This window comes from Pipra filicauda, unplaced genomic scaffold (assembly GCF_003945595.2).
Source record: "Pipra filicauda isolate LSUMZ 115617 unplaced genomic scaffold, ASM394559v2 scaffold35_size7292922_pilon, whole genome shotgun sequence".
Lineage (NCBI taxonomy): Eukaryota > Metazoa > Chordata > Aves > Passeriformes > Pipridae > Pipra > Pipra filicauda.
In genome coordinates this window covers 2,348,645-2,372,230 of record NW_024104487.1, presented here as the reverse complement: position 1 = coordinate 2,372,230, position 23,586 = coordinate 2,348,645, and the positions used below count along the sequence as shown (strand labels likewise).

The 23,586-nt window shown below is 40.0% G+C and overlaps 2 protein-coding genes across 4 annotated transcripts in view; one reads left to right on the top strand and one right to left on the bottom strand.

The window, feature by feature from the left end:
* Positions 1-1,215: 1,215 nt before the first annotated feature.
* KCNV2 (potassium voltage-gated channel modifier subfamily V member 2) lies at positions 1,216-6,499 on the top strand. Its single transcript, XM_027752236.2, has 2 exons — positions 1,216-2,640; positions 5,883-6,499. Exons 1-2 carry the CDS (start codon positions 1,216-1,218, stop codon positions 6,156-6,158), a joined length of 1,701 nt encoding a protein of 566 aa, XP_027608037.2. The 3' UTR covers positions 6,159-6,499.
* PUM3 (pumilio RNA binding family member 3) overlaps positions 5,931-23,586 on the bottom strand; it is a 36,099-nt gene continuing 18,443 nt past the window's right edge. For 2 of the 3 annotated variants that reach the window (XM_027752240.2, XM_027709690.2), the window contains exons 17-18: positions 22,382-22,472; positions 17,752-18,004 (exon numbers count right to left, since the gene is read on the bottom strand). In XM_027752240.2, the coding sequence (XP_027608041.1) occupies positions 17,875-18,004; positions 22,382-22,472 (221 nt within the window). In that variant the 3' untranslated portion in view covers positions 17,752-17,874. Of the gene's footprint in view, positions 6,198-7,227; positions 7,315-17,751; positions 18,005-22,381; positions 22,473-23,586 lie in introns of those variants that run through there. The other variant, XR_005564758.1, reaches the window with a different exon arrangement.

The following is a 23,586-nucleotide window of genomic DNA, read 5'->3' as shown; positions in this document are numbered from 1 at the left end:
CAAGTGGAAGGCCTTCCAGACCAGCAAGGGTGTTGCCAAAGCTAGCAATCTTCCAGTGCCTTTTCCTTTCCTGCATCAGCCTGGATACAGATGGAATAATGAGCTGGTGTTTAGAAGTTATAACTCAGGTGCTAAGAGCATGCCAAAGGAACCATCCTTTTGTTGTGTGTATCCTCAGCTTTACAGGAGCCGTAGCTCAGCTGAAGTGCTCCCAGTGACAAGGGGAAGCAAACTGGCTTTCAGGATGCTCATTGTTACAGGAGATGATTGTGCCAGTTCAACCAGAGCTGAGGATGAAACCTCCATCAAAGCAAGAGAAAGAACCTCTCCTATCCTACTAGTTGCCCACTGCAGCGTTATGCTACTCTAAAATGATCTACAAGAGAAACAAGAGTGGCTTTATGCTGTTTCTCAGCAGCCCTAAAGAGTTTGAAGCTGGAAACCCCTTCACATCCCTGCCCTTCATTTTCACTGAGTCCAGTGTAGCATGAGACCTGCACTCCCAGAGCACAGCCAAAGGTACAACTTTCCTCAGCTCTTAATCAAATGGAGATATTCTATCTGGGAATAAAAAGGGATGACTTTTATTTGCTCATCTCTTGAAAACATTTTAAGAGGTACTCTAGTGAGTTCCTACCCTTTATCTGCATATCAATTATTCATTATTTTCATTAAGGAAAACCAAGCCTGCTATCTTCATGAGCATGAAAGAAATCTGTAATGTTCTCTCTCTCTCTCTCTTTCTCTCTCTCTGCCCCTCACACATTTTCATTTTGAGATTATTTTAAATCCATATATACTGAAATAGGAAATGTGTGGGTTTTATTAGGAATAAAACTTTAGGGTTTTTCCCCCCCTACTGATTTTTCATAGATTTATGGATCCATAATCATGCACGTCACAGCCTGAGGGAAATGAGGATGGAACAGGATAATAGCCCCTAAATCCCCTCCTCTAAGCACTCAGATCTTTGCTGTCAGCAAGATTAAAACGGTCAACAGCAGTCTTCATATGTCTATATCCCACACGGAGCTTTCACAACAACTGAAGTGGTGGCTGGCAGGGAGAAAAATGCAGAACCACTGCTGTGCATGATACTGCTGAGATAAAGAGAGAAGAAAACAGGATTGTCAGCCTTTGTAGTGTTGGAAAGGACTGGTGTTAGTTGCTTGATCAGGTGAATGCAAAGAAGGGAGAAGAGTAAGGAATAATAGTATGTTGCAGTTTAACATGCAGCGAGAGTTTCCCTTCCTGAAATGTAAAGGCAGAGAGGGGGAAGCACCAAACATCCTCCCACAGCTCAACAAGGGGAAGGATAACGAAGGCATGCATGTAGACAAGCAGAGTGGTTTTTCTGCTAACGCTCCCTTGAATACCCAGTCCCTATTGCTACTGGGACCTGAGGGGAATTACAACTATTATGTGGATGATGAAGATGAGGAAGACGAAGAGAAAGAACAAGGAAAATGGCTAAGTGAAGATGCATTTAAGGGAGAAAACAAGGCCCCATCATTCATTCCTTGTTCTCCTGCCCCGGCCACAGCGTCTGCTCCATCCATGTTGAACATCAACGTTGGCGGCCAAAGCTACCGTCTCACCTACCAGGCAGTGGCCATCTATCCCAAGACCCGCCTGGGCCGCCTGGCCACCTGCACTGACCGTCGTTGCCAGCTGGGCCTGTGCGATGACTATGCTGCCCAGGTTGATGAGTATTTCTTTGACCGGGACCCAGCTGTCTTCCAGTTGGTGTACAACTTCTATGCCTCGGGGGTGCTGCGTGTGCGAGACGAGCTGTGCCCCTGTAGCTTCCTGGAGGAGCTGAGTTACTGGGGTGTGCGTCTCAAATACACCCCTCGCTGTTGCCGCATCTGCTTCGAGGAGCGCCGTGACGAGCTGAGAGAACAGCTGAAGGTCCAGCGGGAGCTGCGGTCCCAGGCAGAGGCTGAGGAGAACGAGCAGCTCTTCCACCACATGCGCTACTATGGTCCCCAACGTTGGCGCCTCTGGAACCTCATGGAGAAGCCCTTCTCCTCTGTCACCGCCAAGGTGATGGCAGTGGCCTCCAGCTTCTTTGTGCTCATCTCCGTGGTGGCCCTGGCACTCAACACTGTGGAGGAGATGCAGCAGGTAGACTGGAAGAGCGGGGATAGCCGGCCTGTCTTGGAGCACATTGAGACCCTGTGCATTGCATTCTTCACACTGGAGTACCTGCTGCGCTTGGTCTCTACCCCAGACCTACGCCGCTTTGCCAGCAGCGCCCTCAATGCGGTAGACCTCATTGCCATCCTGCCCCTCTATCTGCAGCTGCTGCTCGAATGCTTTACTGATGATGACCAGCCCCGGGGTCGAGGCTCTCAGCATGAGCACGATATCGAGAAGGTGGGACGGGTGGGCAAGGTAGGACAAGTGCTTCGCATCATGCGCCTCATGCGCATCTTCCGCATCCTCAAGCTGGCCCGCCACTCCACAGGGCTGCGTGCCTTCGGCTTTACCTTGCGCCAGTGCTACCAGCAGGTGGGCTGTCTTTTGCTCTTCATTGCTATGGGGATCTTTGCCTTCTCCGCCATGGTCTACACAGTGGAGCATGACGTCTCCAGTACCAACTTCACCAGCATTCCCCATGCTTGGTGGTGGGCTGCTGTAAGTAAACACATCTTACTTTGCTGGGTATCCAGAGGCCCCCCTTCCCTTACCCTCCCCTTCCTTGCTGAAGCTGCTGGCAGCCTTGAAAACAACAGGCTCAGATCAGTGAACATCTGCTCTGAATTCTGAGCTTACAGGACATATGCACTCACTCACACACACAAGCATGCACTCATTCACCTCTGTAGTAAGCTTAAAGGCTTAATCAGGCAGGAAGTGTTGAAATTGCCATCTCTCCAAGTGCAGGAAGTATTTGCACTTTTAAAGAAGAAACAGGCAAAGAGATGGGAAAGAAAAGATTTCCCCATTTAATGCCATTGTCAGTGTTGCCAAAAACAAAAGGAAGGAAAACAAAAATGAATGCATCAGGCTATCTGGTTGCAGGTGGACACAGGATTTTCATTCTTATTCTATTTGCAGATCTTCTGTGATCCATCATACAACTGCAAGATGATAAGACATAGTTTATTAACTATTGTCAGGTCACTCAAACTTTAAAAGCGAAAACTGTCCCAGAGCTCTGGTTGTTAAAGATGCATCAGAACCAACAGTTGTTTTACACAAGAGAGTGTGTTCTGTTGTGCTGCAGATGTGTGTATCTATAGCATTCTGGATGAAAACAGGGGGTAGCTAGGCATTGCAGATGCTGAGGGGAGGCAAAGGGTCTCTATCTTGGCCACCCATAACCCTAAGACACAGACATTTATGTAGGGCCCCAGGACTGAGCCCTGGGCATGGCTATGGGTCTAGCTCTGTCCCAGTCACTTCCCCGGAGAAAGAAGCCCATGCAAATGGACTGGATAGGAGTCAGAACATCTCATGCTGGTTGATCAGCATAGACACTGGGTGCTGGAGCTGCGTATGGGGCCCACAGAACAGTAATCCCAGCCCATCCAAGGTCACTTCTCCTGGCCAGCAGTCCTGGAGCCCACAGTCTGCACTTCTGCTGCAGCAATGACCAATGAGGTGTGGTGGTTTACCACACATATGTTCATAGTGATTCAGCTCATGGCAGAAAAACTGGCCCTACAGACACACATAGACATTTACATATGCACACGCATATATGTACCAGTGCTGAATATCCTTTAAGCCGGGCCATGGGAAGGATGGAAAAATCAGTGAATAAAGGAAAGGGTCCTGTAATGTGACCTTTGCAGATCATCTGTAAGTGATATATACAGGTTATGAAAACATTCATGCTTCATACATTGCTAGAATAAGGACATCAGCCTTATGTTTTGTTTTCTGAACATGCAGGTTATATGCAAAATCTTTTGGGCTCATTTCTGCAAACTGTTGATACTGTAATCATTTAGATATTCCTAAGAAACTTATATGACTGTGAAAAAGGCCTATTTAGCTGAGTAAGTTTCTTCAAAACAGAAGCTGTAGCATGCACATTGCAATTCCAAGGCATGAAACACTTTTTAAAGGCTATCTGTTCTTTAAGACTGCAAATTAAATATCTGGATCACTCAAATTTTATTAAAATCCAACAGTGTTCACAGTCTCCCACATGCAAGAGAAGAAGTATCCCTCCTAAACTGTTACAGGCAATGTATAAGACTATGCCAGTGGAACAGAGCCTCATCAGAGGATAATGATTTTCTCCTGGCTGGTAGAGATAAACATCTTGCCTTCATCTCAGTATTTATTTTTGGAGATATTTATCCTGTATTATCATTCAAATCCAGTGACTTAATTTCCATTAAAGCAAGTGACTAATCCTTTTTATTCCACAGGAAGCACCAGGTGCATCCTACAAATGTGCTCACCCAATGCTGTTTCATGCACCCTAATGCTTTCTTCACTGGAAATAACATTTTATTTAGGATGTTAGAGGATGGCAGGCTGCACACTGTGACCTTCCAAAGACTTATTTATTTATTCATTCTGAAGCCACTTACTGTGGCTAAAGTCACAAGGGCATTACAGTGAAAGTCCTACAGCCTGTGGTTGACTTCTGCCAGAGATTTCGTTACTGTTTCAGGGATACACACAGTGTGTTGAGACACACTGTGAAAAAAAATAAATAAAATTCACTGGCTGAAAAAGTCTCTAGTCTCTTGCACTGACTAGAAAGTGCCAGGTGGCAAAAGCCTGCAAGTTTTACCTGCCAGAGAAAAGTAAGTTATATTTACTAAATGTAAAAATTATAAAAAAATCAAGATGTGTGCAGTGGAAGTATCTAAATTAGGAGTTATTTTATGCTGACTGTTTGGGAGTACATAATTCATATGTAGCATCCCCATAATCAAACACCCATGAATTTTTGAAACGGAATTTTACAGTGAAAGTATCATAGTACTTGGTATAGTATGGGGCTGAGAAGAAAAATGTCTGTGAAACTATGCAGACAATATAATGGCAAAGTGTACAGATTCATAGAAAACAGATACACTAAATACCACCACTCTCAAAGAAAACAAAACAAAACAAAACAAAAAACAACAGCAACCAAACGCAAAACATTTTAAACAACCCCCAGTTACTTCTTCAAAAGGGAATTCAGCAAAAATTTCCCACCTGGGTACCCACTTAGCACTATTAATATATATGTTGCAAGCATATATTGCAAGCAAAAAATTCCAGGCTACAGTTCCTTGTAGGTATGTTATCATTAAAGAGGATTTTATCTAGAAACTTCAGAGTCCTGGATCACTTCTTCCTATAGTGCAAATATTATGAAATTACATTTCACAATTAGCTGAAGATTTTCATGTGTTTTGCATTAGTTCCTACAATATATATGACAAACACAGGTAAAACCCAAAATATAACCCACGAACTGAGTCCCAAATACTGGGGTTTATCAGCACACTGGATTTAGAAACAGGGTATCTGTTCAAAGTGATATAAGGGAGCAAGGTTGCAGCTATCGGTGGATTTGCATGGTCAGGGAGTCCCATCTATTCTCTCACTGCATCCAAGCAAACTCACCTTCTGGACAGGCTGCTGTGGAAATTGTTTGGAAATTTCCTCTGCAGGGCAAAGCTTCTAAAAATCCTCCTAAATGGTATCTAATCATTGTCTTTCTTTACTTCATGGGAGAGAATTTTTTAAAAAGGCATATTTTCCATAAGATGGATGGTACAGAAAAGAAAGGCATTACAGAGTATTTCAGACTTGCGATGCAAAGTAAAAAACCACTAACTTTAAAATTGTCCCTGATCAGTGAACATATCTGTTTGTATATTTCTTCCCAGCTAATAAGCTGAATGTCGATTTGCCTGTAGGTCAGCATCTCTACAGTGGGATATGGTGATATGTGTCCAGAAACTCACCTTGGTCGCCTGTTTGCTTTCCTCTGCATTGCTTTTGGAATAATCCTGAATGGCATGCCCATCTCCATCCTCTACAACAAATTCTCAGACTATTACAGCAAGCTGAAGGCTTACGAGTACACAGCTCTCAAGAAAGAAAGAGGGAAGGTTGACTTCACACGGAGAGCCATGAAGAAAATATCTGAGTGCTGTGGAGAAGGTGCAACCCACCCTTTGTCACACCAATGATACAGCTTGTGCTTTGGGTATTGGGAGGAAATGGAGAAGCTGAAGGAGAAAGAAGAAAAACAGATCAGCCAAGCTAAGCGAAGATAAACTGAAGAGGCCAAAAGTAACAGAAGTAGATGGTGAAACCTGTTTTGAAGGGGGTTGTTTTCAAAACTAAAAAGGTTCAGATTATGACTTTTTTTTTTTTTAAACTTTGCTATATGGTGAGTAGAACTAAAGTGCTCATCAACTCTCTGAAATTACCTTCTTCAGATTAACCATTCAGAAACTCTGAATTCAACCTACACGAAGAATCTAGCCTCCTGCTACTGATTAGACTGGCAATAAAGACCCACCCTAATAGTACCAAAGGAAAACAAACTGCTGTCATTAAGGGTCAGCCACCTCACTGCTGTCAAGGCAGTCTCAAAAATGGATCAAATAGAATACCTGATATACTGATTGCATTGCTTAAATTGGTTTCACATCAGCTTTCAAATCCAGGAAAACAGCCTAGAGCACTTACCTAAATATTAGCAGCAGCTACACTCCTTAAGATTTCAGCTTCTGTTTCCACTGTCAGATAGCTATGCTTCACTCTTCCTATTTTATTTTTCAGATGCAGCCCTGCAAATTATTCCTATTTTCATATCCAAGCAAGCAATACACTGCTTTCAGCATTCCCTCCATCACCACACCCATAACCATATTTCATTGTGACAAGAACTAGTGAAGAATTCTGGAGTTTGAGTTGATAAATCTCATTGATCAATTTTGAAAACGTTTTTAAACACAAATCTTTTTAGGTGTAGTATTAAATAATAATCTAAATTTATTTTACAGTATTTAACGTATCTATTTATTGAATTGTTAGAATAATAGGCCTGTCATGGGACATAAGTGTTAAAGCAGCATTTAAAAAGGAATTAAATCAAATTAAATATGTAATGGATAGTATCTCATAAAGTCTGTTGATCACAAAGGATCTTATCAGAAGTTATCTGTAAACAATTTTAAATATAGTTTAAAGTCAAGATACTTTATCTAGTACATACAGCCATTAGGGACATAATTCTGACACTTAGCTCACCCTCAAGGGTACCTTGTGTCCTAAGATTACTGGGTCTCCTTGCACAGCTGGATGTGATTTTTCATGTGTCTAAACTTCCCCCCAAACCTACAAAACAAATAAAAATTACAATTAAATGGAATCACAGTTTCATATATTAATTCACAGCAAATCAGGAATATTCCTTTTACATAAGAGCAGTCATACCAACTTAGAAATAGTAAGCTGAATAACAGATCTGAAAGAAAAATTACTTTATTGATAATTAGATACAAAGAGCCTTAAGAAAAAAAGTGTCACGAAAAGGAGCAATCACCGATATGACCCATGGCTGTTAGTCAGCAGCACTCCTGTTGCAAAGCATCCTGATGACAGGGATGCATTTTAAAACTCTTGAACTCTCACGTTTTGTCTGTGCTACCCTGCTGAATGCAAATGGCTGCATTCAAGTCTCAGGACCACAAGGGAGACAATGGTGTGAAGCTCACTCTGGGACAGCTGAGGGTGAAAAAGTTCATTAATTTTGCTCTGTCCATGTGAATTGTGTCAAGCATGGGGACATTTCTCCTTTCAATGGTGAGAAGGTAATTAGTAACCAACTTGCTCTTCTCATTCTTTACCTCCAGACAAACGTATCATAAGCCCATCTGTCATTTTGTTCTTTAGGAATGACAGGCAGCACATTGTGTGCTGATCAGCTCTGTTAAAAGCTAAACCATGTCTTTAAGGCACAGCTGAGCCCTGGGAGTTCAATGTGATAGATGTTTGCTGCTCTGGACTGCACACAATGCAGCAGGCACAATCCTGGCACTCACTGAGAAGAATAGGTGCTTTACTTTGGCTCTAGGGACAGTATGAATTTGTATGGCCCTTCTGCACAGCAACAAGAGGACAAGAAGCTTCCAGAAACCACAGGAAACCACTTACTGCAGTTGAGTGAGGTGGGAGGTTACAAGCATGCAAAAACACAATTATGCTTTATTTTCAGCATGCAGCTGGAGTTAGATCCCTTAAAAGGACTTAAACCCCGGTGATTACCCAACTTTCCAAGATACTGGACACTTTAATTTTTTGCTGAAGGAATGACCATGCAGATGGGATGCAGACGCTCAGCTCTGCATGACAGGCTCAGTAGCTTCTTGCCACCTACAGAAATTGAAAGCCTGAACACTTATTCTGCTGAGACTGGACTTCATCACAGGCTCAGACCTGACAGAAATCACTATTTTCCACCCCACTTGTGTCACCTGCAGGACCCATTCAAGTAGATGTTTTTCAAGACATGTCAAGGAATAGGCTTTCCACAAAAAACACGAGCAGAAGAAAAGGAAGTCTTGTCTCTTTTAATGAGGAGTCAGAATTCAATGTCCTTGGCAAGTGCTTTCTTACCTGTCCAACAAGATTTTAATGCACAAGTCCCATAACACTGCTATAACCACTCAAGTACAGCTTGGAGAGAGTCTCCTGCACCCCTCTAGCTGAATCTGTTCCATTTGCACCAGGTAAATAATGGCCCAATGTCACAAGGTGACAGTAAAAGACCATAGAGCTTGGTGTTTCCAGCACTCATCTGGGTGCAAAGCTGTGGGTCACAGACCCTGCTTCAGCAAAAAAGCTATGAAAGTACCCTGACCAAGCAGCAAAATCTTCCCAAACTTACGGTCTCCTCTGGCCCAAACAATTTTTAGTTGACAACTTTAGTCTGGAAGGACTCCAGAGTCAGTCCCCATACACTACAGCCACATGAAGGTAAAATGCTTACTTGGAGAACGCTACAGGCTCATGGCTATGGGCAAAAACACTGACGGACACAGAGGAGAACAATTTCTGTCCCCATAGAAGGAGATACTGTAACCAGTTACCACCAGGTCCCATCTGGGTGCACTGAGCACCAAGGTCATCACACTTTGGGCAGCTCAGCTTACCCAGCACCTGCCCTACCCTCTTTTCTCAATGCACTTTGCATCCTCATCCCTCTGCCATCCAGCCCCACCAGCTTTGGGACCATCTTGATTGCTCTGTGCACTGATTCATCACAAAAATGTGACTGTTTGGGGGTGCATGGGTAGATTCTCACTTGATTCACGACCAAGCTCAATGCCAAAAGCTCTGATTAACACCTAGAGCTGGCACGAGATACATGGTAGCCATTTCTGGCTATGAAACACTAAGCACAAGACTACATGAAGTTCCTGGTTATTGTTTTGTAATTACCTGACTCCCCTGCCCTGCTGCACTGAGGAGGTGAACCAGTCCTTAGTGGAGTAAAGCGCTTTCCAGAAAACCAGAAGTTAGTCCTTGGTAGGTTTTTTTTTTCAGGCAAAACTCATCATTTTGTTCTCTGGATTACCTTATCCAGCTTTCTGCCTTGTGGCTTAACTGATCTTATTTTATGGGTAACAAGCATAAGTGTGTGCATTTCAACAGGAAAGAGTATGCCTAAAGTTGAGGTATGACTACACCAGTCAGACATTGCCTGGATTGCCCAAAGCTGTGTTAGTGCCAGCACTTTCTGTGTGGATGGTCCTCCCATAAAGTCCTCTCCTGCTGTGAGAGTCCGTCTGAGGCTCATACCATACAAAGTGGACCTCCAGCCAGCTCAGAGGAAGGAACGAGTTCATATTCCCACAGAACAAACTTCTGAAAACCTGCAAAAGGCTGTGCAAAACCAGCTGGTTTTCAAAGAGGATGTAGCATTTTTGCCATTTTTTTGTTAACACAATGTTTCCCGCTGAGAAGGATTCAATTTATTCTGCCACATTCACTAAGACCTTCAATGGCATTATCACCATCCCTAGATTACTCAAAGGAAAGAGTCAAGTAGTACACATGACAACACCCAGAAACAATGCAGGAGTCGTGATTGTCTTAGTTACTTGAATGCCATAGGGCTTTGACAGTCAAAAGGTTTTAAAATAACACATCAAGGGAAAATATTAAACACAACAAATATGGGCTATACTATTAAAGTAGATAGGTCTTGTTTTATGAGATGCTGATTTGGCATAAGTAAGGTTTTGGGGAAACAGGGTGGAGGATTCTCTAACCACTGAGAAATTAAAAATCGCTCTGAATATGGTCATGATAAAGTCTTCTGTTTTAACTAACTGCAGACATTAATGAGACCCAGAGGGAGAAGGAAAATATGTTCTATCATTATGTTTCACTACAGACTTAGTAACCATGGTGTGTCTCTGTTAGACAAAGAAACAGTCAGTTTATCTGGACGGCCTGCCTTCATTTCAGGAGAACTAAGTATTATTTCTTCTTCTTAATTTAGGCCAGGGAATTACTGGGGAAAGAAAGAGGGGTGAAAAAGAAAAGAACAGGAAAAAAAAAAAAAAAAAAGAAAAAAGAAAAAAGGAGTAAAAAGAGAGCATTAAAAAAAAAAAGAAAAAAAAATGTGGGGGGTGGTAGAAATCTAGTCTGTCTTTACATGAGACAGTGGAAAGAATTCCAATTAGAATTTGCTTCTGCACAAATCCTTGTCTTAGAAGAACATCATTTTTTCAATTCAGCTCAGCAGCTGTTTGCTTTTCTCATTCAGAAAGATAGCACTTACAGGGATAGCTACAGTAAACCACAGATTAATAGGCATCTGGTACTACTCCCAGGCTTCTAATGCAAATAGCAATATTCAGTCTTTAAATATGTAAAACTTTAAAGATTATCAACTAGGAATACTTCAACATTTTTGATTATCAACTAGGAATAACGCAATGTTTTTGAAGAAAAATAATGGCTGTCAATAAGATTAGGAAAGAAAAATTTCAACGGTTTAGAAGATTCTGGTTTTATGTTACGTAAAAATACGCTTATCGACTATTACAAAACCTTTATTGACTTCTTTATTTGTTAGTATAGAAATTACATGCCATTTGACTGTAATCCAGCTCCTTATCTAGGACTGAAAAAGGGAAAGGTCAGCGCTAGTTTTTATGTACTTAGGCAATTTAATGGAAATATGCTGAGAAAAATTAAAGCTTTCTACAAGTAGGTCCTGAGATAGAGATTACTGAGGTTTTAAATAAAACTTGTCACAGTCTAATTCTACTCTATAAAATTACTCTGTACTGTCATTCTAACTTCTAAAGTGGATTTGCTCCATTTATAAGCAAAAGATTTTGACCCCTGTTAATAACCAGATAAGCAAGTACCATACTATAAAGTCAGTCTTTTGCTACCACTTAATAATTGTTCTTCAGGCCACCAACACTCTTTCCTTCACCAGTTCTGGCAGATGGGGGTGGTTGGGGAGGGTGGGCAGGGACAGGGACGACAATGACACAGGACCACAGACCACACAACAAGCAAGCAAAAAACAAAAACAAAAACAAAACCAACACCAAAACCAGTAAGTTCCAGAAATTTAGGAAAATTCAGGAAATCACAGGCAGGTGGCGACAGCACATTTCTTTGTAATGGGGAGCTGACACGCCCTTTAGGCAGGGCAAGGTAGCTGGGTGGGTATCCTAGTGGGAAATACAGCCCCTCATACAGAAAACTGCTCACTGCTGCCACTCAGAGGTTACAGGCTGCCAGATTCCCCTTTTCCTTAAAAATATCTGGTGCTTGCTACCTGCTGTGCTACCTAGCTGTGCTGCATCTTTCTCAGGTGCAGAGTGTACCAAAAGCCTGGAGTCCTGTTACCAAGGGTAGAGTGTTTACAGTAACGTGAAAGTTCAACCATTTTCAACTATTTTGAAGAGAAATAATTCAGACATATCTCAAACATGTCTTTCTGCTGCCCACTATCAAAAAATACAGAATTTGAAAGAGGCTTTAAATATTTTAACCTCTTCAGACAGAGAAAAAAGGACAGAAAAAATGCTTACATGGAAGAACAGGTGGCATCAATTTGTAAAACAGCCTCTGAAAGCATTTCAACCACAAGAATGACTGCCTTGAAAACTGGTGCCATCACCACTGTGAAGATGACTTAATAGCAAATGTTGTGGCAATCGATCTTCTTCATCTAACCACACTCTGTGAGCAGAAACTTCAATGACTATAACATATTGAACCAATATTACCTTAATACTCTTTTCCATAAAAAATAGTTTTTTGGGGATGCTTTTAATTCAGTACATCTTTGAAATGAAAACCCTAGTTTGTTTTTTTCTTTTGTTCTCCTTTTTTTTTGTTTGGTTTTCTTTTTTTCCCCACAAGTAACTTATTTACCTCTGTTTTGCAAACAAATAAAAACATTCTGATGACTTTTTAGTTCAATGCTTCTAGCACCTATTTGTACATGCCTGTATACCTGGAAGTCTGTCAGCTCCCTCCTCTGTGCTTTCTATTTCTTTTTTATTTATTCTAATAAAAGATGTAATCCACATAGACACACTCCAGTTATATCACAGACTGACAAGTACAGGAATGACAGGCAGAACCAGCTGTGGGGAAGACAGGGAAAATTAGAGAATCTGTAAGATTTTTACATTTTGTAAAGCAGGTAACTGTATTTGTAAGACATGTTCTGATTGAAAGAGATATAAATCCAACAATTAAAACCATCTTCCATAACAGCAGATCAAGATGGTTAACCCACTTCAACTAGTATGGCCCTTGACAAAACTTTAATACTACAAGAGAAAAATCACAAAGACATATAATGTTAAGTTGGGGATATGCAAGGAATTACTGCTATTAACTGAATTTAACGCACATATTTTCCAGTTTTCCAGCCATTAGTAACTTTCCCTTCCCTTAATCCCTCCCCATACTACAACTTGTAAATTCTACTACTGGCTACTTTGGATGCTACAGCCTTTGCACACTTCTAAAAGAAAAAAAATCATGTCAAGAAAAGCTTGAACTGCTGAAATTTGCAGTTATAAGGATGGGAGAAAAGGTTGACGACCCGGTTATGATAGAATAGTATTTTTAAAATAGCAGTGAATGCTCTTCTTTACTAGGTGGTTAATAAAACAGTATCTACCATTTATAGATCTTAAAAAAGGTTCCATATCCTAAAAGACCAGGGTCTCAAAACAAAACACACAAAAAAACCCTTATAAATGGAAAGTTCAACTTACATAATGGAGCATGTAAGGGAAAATGGAAAAGTTTTAAACCCCAATTAGAAAACAGGAAAACTGATGGAATAATTTCGTTAAGAGTACATGAACTTCTGTGTTTTGAGAAAGCAGATGAGGAATGTTGTACACACTAGTGAGGCAAAACGGATGAGTTTTGACAGTGACCTTTAATTTGACAATGCCAACTGTCTAATGGACACTACAGATTTCTAAGAAATCAGAAGGAAATGTGTCTTGATTTACTGCAATGAACACTTGCATGAATCTGTTTTAAAGATGTAAGAAATTAAAAAAGCCCTAATTTTAATGTTTGATTAGTACCATTTAATTTTTTAGACATGACACAATAATAGCAAGAACATTTGGCAGAAACCCTAAGTACCAAAGGGTGTGCATACATGGATATGGCTTTGTGTCCATTCCAACAGGTCTACAGTCCAACTAAACAAGAGATGGACAGGAGTAAGAAAGAAAATCTGCCTGCAATGTGTATAGTGTCCCACAACATTCCCCCTTTATTTCCAGTTAAGTCCATCATTCTGCACTTTCTGCTGACCCCACTTTTTCCTCAGTTCTGCACCCAGACATAAACTCAAGAGTCATTGTGTACATTTTCTGCTTTTGAAGAAAAGGTAAGTTGGTGAAGAGTCAGTGGAAAAGCAAAGTACTGCTTGCTCTTGATAGATCCTGCTGTCAGCAGCAAAGGGGAATGCTGGTTCTTCTGTACCTTAATCCAAGCACTATTAAGGTGCAACGGTACCTGTGCGTATGCCCCTTTTTCCAAGTCAATGGATACTACCAAGGAAAGGGGTCCTCTGTCTTCTAAGAATGAAAAATTAAACAATTATCACCACCTTTTCTGTCCTAGACTGTCCTAGCATTCACAATGATTAAACATTGGTGGTTCACACTCCAGCTTCTGTTATGTAAAGTGAGAGGTGTTGGCTCTGGATGGCCACAGGGGACAGTCACTTCACTTCGAGACAACGGCTTTAAAACAAATGCCCCATAATTGCTGGCACAGCCTTTCTTCTGAGCGAGTAGCCGACACAAACACTTACTTGCTGCATTTGCACTTCCGTTGTCTTCTTGGCAATAACACAATCACTACTAGCTATACTAAGATGTGGGCAATAATTTGATCAGTTTGGAAAACCTGAATTAGGCAAAAATCCTTGTCAAGTACATTTTAAAAAAATAAAAAAGACACTCTTAAAAAAATCAAACCATTTTTGTTTCATAAGCTTTAAAGATTTTACTTCTCAGCCTTCACACAGCCACAGAGTTAGATCAGGACAGAAATGGCACTGCATCCAACCAGCTTCTTCAGTGCAAAAAAATAGACTACTCTCTCATACACCTTAAGCCACTTAAACAACCTTTGTACTCACACAGCCTCTCCTTCTATTAAGGCCATTTCAGAATTTGGTTTCAACTGACATTAAAGACACACCTTAACAGCAAAATTTATGTTCTACCCCTGGTAGGAAAATAGTGTTGTCTATAGCATAACCTAAACTGATGTCTACTTAAGTGAGAGTGGCATTTCTCAGTTTGTGGTAAGGAAAATTAGCAGTCATCACTCCAAATTACTACACATAACTTAAAATAAACCATACATGTAGACTCAAAAATGCAAATTAACTGCCTGGTACACATCCAGTTAGAGCAACCATAATTAAAGAACACAATCAAAGCATCACACCAAATCCAGGTAAGCAGATATTTGCAAGACTTTTTACTTTCAGTTTTTTAACACTTTCTCTAGCTACGACTTAATGTCACTGCTCCCTGTAATCTTTGATTGGAAGTATATCTGCGCCAGATTCTAAGCATTAATTTATTCCCCTCAATAACCCAAAAATTCAGAGGGGCTGTACCAGATTTGTTTTCTGCTGTTTTAGTCTGCCACTAATTAGTCAGTCACAAATCTGTTGCATATTTTTTTCAGGCTGGGTTTTTTGGCAGTAACTGAGACTTCTTTAGAAGCAGCTCACTACAGTTTAAATTCATTATCTGTTGCTAATTAAAACAATGTTTTATTGTCACAAAAGAAAATCCTGTTACAGAAACTAAGGAGCTGCAATCTTCAGTAACTGAGAAGATGTGTTTACAAGCAGGAACACTTAATGCCAGTGCCAATCGGGTCTAATTGGGATTAACCTTTCAGTACTTACAATTACTGGTAAGCTTAGGTGGAATTAGAGGGGAGCACAGTCAGCAAGTAAATCAAGAGATGCAAAAAAACAATGTTAGAAACCCTTTTCCTAACTATAACATTTATCTACTGGTCAAACTACCTAAGTGAACTATGAATTACAATTGGGTTTATGATTATTTCTATAAATTTGCTTATTTGAGTATCTTGTAATTTTTTTGTACTAAGAAATACTGCCCCCAGACAAGACCAGTGAGAAGCAATTGATTACTTACTAAGATGAAACTGCATTTCACTGCTTTAACTATTTATACTAAAGCATACAGATCTAGAAAATGTACTAAATTCCAGCACCTGACTGGCACTGGCATTAAGTATTCCTGCTTGTAAACACATCTTCTCAGTTACTGAAGATTGTAGCTCCTTAGTTTCTGTGACAGGATTTTCTTTTGTGACAATAAAACGGATCGTTTTAGTTAGCAACAGATACTGAATTTAAACCGTGGTGAATTGTTTCTAAAGAAGTCTCAGTTACTGCCAGAAAAACCCAAGCTGAATGAAATATGCAACAGATTTATGATGAATAATTACAGAATCACAGATTGGGTCAGGTTGGAAGGGACCACAGTGGGGTCATCTGGTCCAACCTCCCTGCTCAACCACGGTCATCCTAGAGCACATGGCACAGGATTGCATCCAGATGGTTCTTGAGTATCTCCAGTGAGGGAGACTCCACAACTTCTCTGGACAATCTGTTCCAAGTGCTCAGTCACCTACACAGAAAAGAAGTTCTTCCTCATGTTCAAGTGGAACTTCCTGTGCATCAGTTTCTGCTCTTTGACTCTTCTCCTATGGCTCGGCACCACTGAGAAGAGCCTTGATCCATCCTCTTGACACCCTCCCTTGAGATACTGATAAGACATTGGTGAGATCCCCTCTCAGGTGTTTCTTCTTGAGGCTGAACAGGCCCAGCTCCTTCAGCTCTTCCTCATAACATCAACTTTGTAGCTTTATTAGCAGTAGAACAAAACAGGGAGCAAAAAAAAATTATACAACCCTTTTAAATTTTTGGCTTATTGAGGGGGATAATCTAATCCTTAAAATCTGGCACAGACATACTTCCAATTGAGAGGATTTCAGGGAGCAATGAGAATATCATAGCTAGAGAACGTGTTAAAAAACTGAATAGCAAAAAGCCACATTAAGAATGTCTGCTGACAAGGATCTGATGTGATGCTTTGATTGTGTGCTTTACTGTCAGGGCCATAGAGGTGTGCCCTGGGGAACGAGAGTATTTTACCTCATGCTAAGCATGCAAGTCTGAGTTTCAGACTGGGTAATCTGATTGTGAAGTGTGCTGAGCACTGCACTTCCCAACGGACTGCACAAGTAGGGGTGATCATCATGAACTCTGTTCATAAACACAGTAACTGAGGAGAATGATTTCAAGTATGTAAAATACAGGAACTTAAACCAGTTTACTTAACTACTGGTAACCTTCAGGTAGTTGCATGGTACTTTACCTTGTGGAAGCTGTATCTTGGGAGAAGTAATGGCTAACTATCTGCTATTAAAAATGAAGCCACATTTTATCATGCTAATCAACAGTGAAGAACGCCTCCTGCTGCTGGAGATTTAATTAACTGGTCTCTCTGTGTGGATTAGTCTATCATCATGGCATTGAACACCAGCAGGGTGGGTATTCTATAAAAGCCCTAAGAAGAAAGCTTTGGATTTTTTTCTAAAAGAAAATATTGGTTTGATTTTTCTTGATCAAAATAGGGTACAGGAGAAATCAATAGGATACTTATTTGATATCATGCAGAAGTAAATTCATCCCTCCTCCATTACAACGAAGAAACTTGGGGTTTTTTCAGGGCTTAAAAGTGTGTACTTCTCAGAAGACTTAAGTAAAACAAAACTGAACTGTGGTCCATTGAAACAGTCAGCTGCTCCCTCAGGACCTTCTCTGAAAAAGGTCAGACGCTGTTTTCATTCTATTCTTGTTAGTTCTTGATGATGGAAGGCCTCCATCACAGGGTAAGAATGGAACTTGAATTGTTTTCCTTGTTTGTTTTTTTGAGGAAATCAGGAGGGAAGGGGATTAAGAACAAGCGTATTTGCCTGTACACAATATCTCCAGAACAGATGCTTGTGTTTCTATGGTAACCATGACAACATATGTGCAAATTTTAACAGGACTCAAAACATTTTTGAGCAAGTTATCAGAAAAGATTTAACTTCTTGATTATATGTTCAGAAGTTTCCAGTAGCTCTTATATCTTCTTCAGATTTCAATCTCTGAGAACAATCTACTGTGCACAACAGAATGAGTACAATGACCAGTTGTTTTAGAAATTATTTAATATACAAATGCATACACTGCTTCTTTCAACAACCATGATGTAAAATCTTACCAAATCTCAGTGGATTGCACTGATGTAAATAATAATTTTATCTCCATTTACATTAGGAAGTCAATTTCTCCAGTAGTGCTTCTATTCCTTTTACATTTTTATTCTGCTTCAGCTTTGGGATGAGCTTTTTCAGTCCTTTTTTGACTGTATTTGCCACTTTTTCATCAGTGCTCCGGAGAAGGCTACAAGAAACAGGAAAAATTACAGGATGTCAAAGGTCATAGGAAAAGAAGCTGTCCATGTAAGGAAACAATAACTATTTAGGAAGAATATAGTTCAGGCCAGATTCTGTCACTTCCTCTTATAAAAAGATGTAAAACATTCCAAACAGTATGAAACACCAAGTGAGAACACAACCAACAAATAATTAATCTGTCTGCAGGGAACTGCTGATCCCTGTTCAAAGCATGTTCAAACACTGGGTCAGACCAGGTTGTCCAAGGCTTCACCCACTCTTGGCTTGAAACCTGCCAGGCTGGAGACAGCCCAAACTCCCTGGGCCCCAGCCCCGTTGTTGGACCATCCTCATGGGGAAAAGACTGCTCCTTTATCTTCAGCCTGAGTCTCTTGTGTTTCAGCTTGTGCCACTGCCTCTTGCCCCCTATTGCTGTGAAGGGACCAGCTCTCCTCCATCCCCTCCCGTGGGTGCCAGGGATGCTGCTGGGTGCCCACAAGCTGCCCCTTCTCCCAGACGAAACAGCCTTAGCCCCACAGCCTCTCCTACCGTGCCAAGGGATCCAACCTGTGACTGTGCTGGTCACCCTTCATTAAACTCAGTCCAGTTTTTGATACCTTTCCTGTAACAGGAGTCCTAAAACTGCATACAGTGCCATACATCTAATACATTCAAGTACCTTCACTATGGTACTTCCATGGCACATTTAGTGCAGCACCACAAACCCTTACCAGTTCTGTTCTCCTTTTACATACTACTTTTAGAAAACAAACCAGATTTCGAACATAACTTTCTTCCTCAGAAACAAGGAAATTCATCATAAGATGCAAAATAATATTAGAAAAGAAAAAGTTTCTCCACTATGCAGATCAACATAGGTATTGACCGTCCTTCTCCCCTCCTTTAGTTAACAGTGAAGTGTTCTTGGACTGCAATAGAAAATAAATAGAGGTAATGGCACAGCTAATTTGCTATTTCAAAACGATGAGTGAACACCGCCTAAAAAAAGTGTCTTCTACAGCCAATGTGTGCAAACCACGTGTGCAAATCAGAATTACAAGTTTGACATACAAATAAACTAAGTCTGGAAATAAACTATAACACCCATGTGCTGGTGTCAAGCAGGCTGCATGATACTACAAGTCCTTACAATCCCTAGGACTCTTCCAAGTGGCTCTCAAATTTGCAGCTTCCAAAAAGCTTGTTTCTTGCCTACTTTTTAAAAAAGGATTAGACATGGCAAACTGAACAAAGACATAAAGGAATTAACGTAGCTTAAGATGAGATTTATATTTTGACTCCTTTAGAACTCCAAATCCTGTGCCAGATGGCAACACTACAGGCAGTACTGCATGGGACATTCAACACAGGTGAGGGTGATACTTTCTCATCTTTTCTGTGAGTCATGTACCCCTGACAACAGCAAGAAAGTCAAGAGCACTGACAAAGGATGTGCTGATCACACTGGTAATTAACACAGAGAAGTACACATGGTTCACTCGCCACAAGGGACAGAGAGCACACAAAATAGCAAGACAATTTGGACCTCATTTTATGTATTTCTAAAAACTCATTTCATCTGCTGACAGCTACACATGTACAGCTGCTTTCAAACTTCTAGTAACCACAGGTATTTCAAGACAGGCATTCTTAATACAGAACATCTGCATGTCTGATAAGACCAACATAGTGAACATAGTGGGGGGTTTTAAAACTATTATTCTGGAAGTTTTTATAAGATCTAGAAAGCTGGCACGTATGTATTTTGTGGATATAAAATGTAACTCCTACAGGTTACACAAATAACACATGGAGGTCAATAAGACATTTGGTGAAGCAAGTTCTTGTCCATTTTCTACCCTGGTGTAACACATCACTTACAAATTAAAAAAATACCCAGAAGATTCATATATAGGAAAGTAAACAGACCTGCATCTATAACATTCAAGTACTTGCAAGACTTTATACACTAGGCTGGCCTGCAGAGGGTCCTCTCATTACCCTAGGACTCCTCAAGCTAGTATTATGCCAGAACCAGGCCCCAGATTTTTTTTATAAAAATCAAATTAAAACCAAGTAGGACAAGGAAAGGTGAAGGTCCAGATTACACCAGGTAACTAAGAAGTCAAGCACATGCAATGACTGCTCGTAACTGACAAATAATTACTAGATAGCCAAAAACCTTCAAATGGACTCACTGAGTAATTCTGAGTTTCTGATTTGCATGAATGTGACAGATGGCTTCTGAAAGCCAACAACAAAACAAAAATCAATCACGGCTTCGGGGGGAAATGGCATTGTCTGAAAATCACTTTTTCCTCAGGGATCTGAGCTCCCTTATGAAAAAGAAGTATCTGGGTTTTTTAAATGAGAAGGTTTTTAAGAACCCAACAATTATATCATGTAAAAAAACCCCTGTAGTTACTATCTATACCAGACTAAATTCAATTTATTATTGCTGTATGATTTAGATAATCTCTTGACTTCAGTGCATGTAGTTAAACAAAAATGCAATTAATTACTATATGTTTTTGAGGTAAGCAGGTGTCACATGAAATGGAACAAAAGGAGCTGGTTTTGTGTTCTCAGCTGCCTAAACAAAAGGACTTCATGCCTAAAAAGTCATCAAGAGAAGTTTAATCTACCAAGGATTCAGATTTCAGTGAAATAAAGAAAAAACTTAAGAATAAAATTCCGGCAAACAAAGAAGCAATATACTCTTTTCTCTCTTTACTCTAAGTTTCAATATTGGTGAAAATACTGCCAGACTGTGAGATAAGCTCCCCTGCTTGGTAACAAAGGACACTTGTCGAAGTCCCATCCTATAGTGACATGAGTAATAGCAGACAGGGAGAAAGACTGCCATTCCTCACAGACCTTTCCATAAAATACACCACTACTGTGCTAGTTTTTTCTAATAAGCAATTAACAGTTTCCTGTTTTATCTGTAAGTCTTCAAAGCCTATTCAAAGACTATTGCCACAGTGATAGCCAGCTACTGAAGTGCTAAATACGGAAAAAAAAATCTGTTACTTTACTTTGCAACTTTATTTGGACAATCTAAACAGCTTAGTACATACACCAGCCACACCACATGCTAAATGAACCTCTTCGGCCTTGAGTCAAAGGCAAAAACTCCAAGAATTTATAATAGAGTGTCATAAATAAGCCTTTCTAACGAAACTACACCATACAGACATTAGATGCATTTACTAAATTCTAAAGGCCTGTTATGAGAGGCAAAGAAAGAGCATTATCATTCTGGCAGCTGAACAATCTTAACAGCCAGATCCATGACTATTAGGATGTTGTGCAAACTGGCTTTGTATCTGGATTGCAACTACTCCTCAACTAGCAATTCTTCTCACTAGTGATCTGAATGATAATGCCTAAACAAAGTTAGAATTGAACTCAGATTAACTAACAGAAGTGAAAACAGCTTTTGATTCACCCTGCAAAAGAGCAAGAACATCAAAGTAGCAGAGAAGTAAAGCAAACAGTGAGGAGTCTAAAGTAACTTCAGGAGAAAGAAAAGCAGAGTAGCAAAAAGAAAGCAGAGGATTTATTTTTCAAAATCATGTTGTCTGTTTGAATTGTTTGTTGACTTTGGTTCAGTGAAAGTCTTTACAAGGAGCCAGAAGTGGAAGGCTGACAGAGAAGTTCCAGAACACAGACCACACAGTTTGGGTTAAAGGTAAAACCTTTGGTTTCTACTGACAGGAAGCTACAAAACGAAAGCAGTGATGATGAACACAGCCGTTCACATTCGATAAAACAAAATGTTACTGTTAGTCTGATTCCTGTGGAATACTTTTTATCTCACTAGTTGCATGGTTCGCTGCTTCAAAGTCATGAGCCAGTTAGCTCATCATAAGCCTTTGCATAGTCTGTTCTTAAGCATGGTCTCTTCCAAACATTTATTTATTCCAGTATCAGAAATTTTTAGGCTTTGTAATTAAGAGATCAACACAAAGCATAATTTACCAAAACAAAACAATTTCCAAATTATTGTATGCTGCCACCAGTCCCAGGTATTTCATTAATTACATTAATTATTTTTATGTAGGTATTTGTAGACTGTTCTTTTGAGAATTTTGTGCTTGTAAAACAAGACATGGTAGGCACAACTTTAAAAATAAATTTGATTTCTAATCTTCAGATTTTCCAATACTGAGCTACTTCCTAGAACTACAAAAGACAGAGTTCAAGGAACAACCTATGGAAACTCTGGCTTGAATTCTTCCATCTCCCTGTTCCATTGAAGACTTGCCAGTTGCATGAAATACAGTACATTTTGTTGGTAGAAATTTCAACTGATGTCTTCTTAGCTGTTCAAGAAATTAACACTGTAATCTAACCAGAAGTGGCCATGTGCCTTACATACCAACATAGAATAATGGCACCTCTATTTACTTCTGCCCAGGTCTTCAGATTCTCAATACCAACTCGTTCCACCAGTGTTCTTCCAAAGCAAACTGTAAAATGTGGAAAAGAGATAGGGATTTAATCATATAGTTTTTAGTTACCAACTATTCACAAAGTTCCCTCTAAATAACTGACTGTTCAATGCAGTGTATAATCTTCATAGATGCTAGACTACTTATAAGTACTGCTTGAAATTTAATAGACAACAGCAGCACTAATTACATATTACACTAATGACACATGCAAAACAAAGAACCTAGTCTGACCTCAGGTCCTCAGCCAAATTTGAAGAACTGAACCTCATGAAAACTGCTCTTAGAACTTGTATGCTGAGCAAACTTAGCAGTAAATAATGCCAAAAAACCCCAACAAACTCCAACCTCCAAACAAACACTGAAGCTATTTTTCATATCACTTTAGATCCAAATTCCACCTGAAGACAGGTCAGTTTTTATACAACTTGTTCCCCACGTAATAACAACTGCTTGGTTTTTAATGCCAATTCAATGAACTCAGAGCAAGAATTTTGCAAGGCACTCTTTGGAGGAAACCAAAGGGAACAGCATGCGCTTAAACTGGGAATTGCATGATGTTAGCAGAAATAAATCCAGATTACTATCATCATCTCAGGCGAGCCTCTGAAAGACACTCATAAAACTTTCCCTTTGCACATTTTTAATCATCTACTTGAGATGTAGGAAAACAGCCTCCTTTCAGAAACATTTAATAAAGTACAACTAACATATTTTAAAGGAAATGGTGGCTACCTGAGTGTAGCAAGAAGAAAAGAAAGAGTTTAACAAGGTCTGATAATTTTATAGAAAAAAACCCACTACACACAAAGAAGTTCCCTCAGATTATACTTTGACACTCAGTCCTTTTCATTTTTTGAGGTTTTTGTATGAGAAAAAGAAATCACTATTAGGATAGGGTGACTCACACAACAAGATTTTAGTTATGTAATAAAATAAGTTTAAAAGCTAAACTGAGAACATCTGTGCTCATTATCTGCCTTATGGAACATAAACTAGCAAAGTTGTCCTATTTTTGTGCATGAATTATTGTAATAACAGTTATAAAGCATTAATCCACCAGCATCAATGAACACACCAAAGATTACAGTTTGGCTCATGAGCATTAAAGAAACAGGGGTTCCTGTCAGAA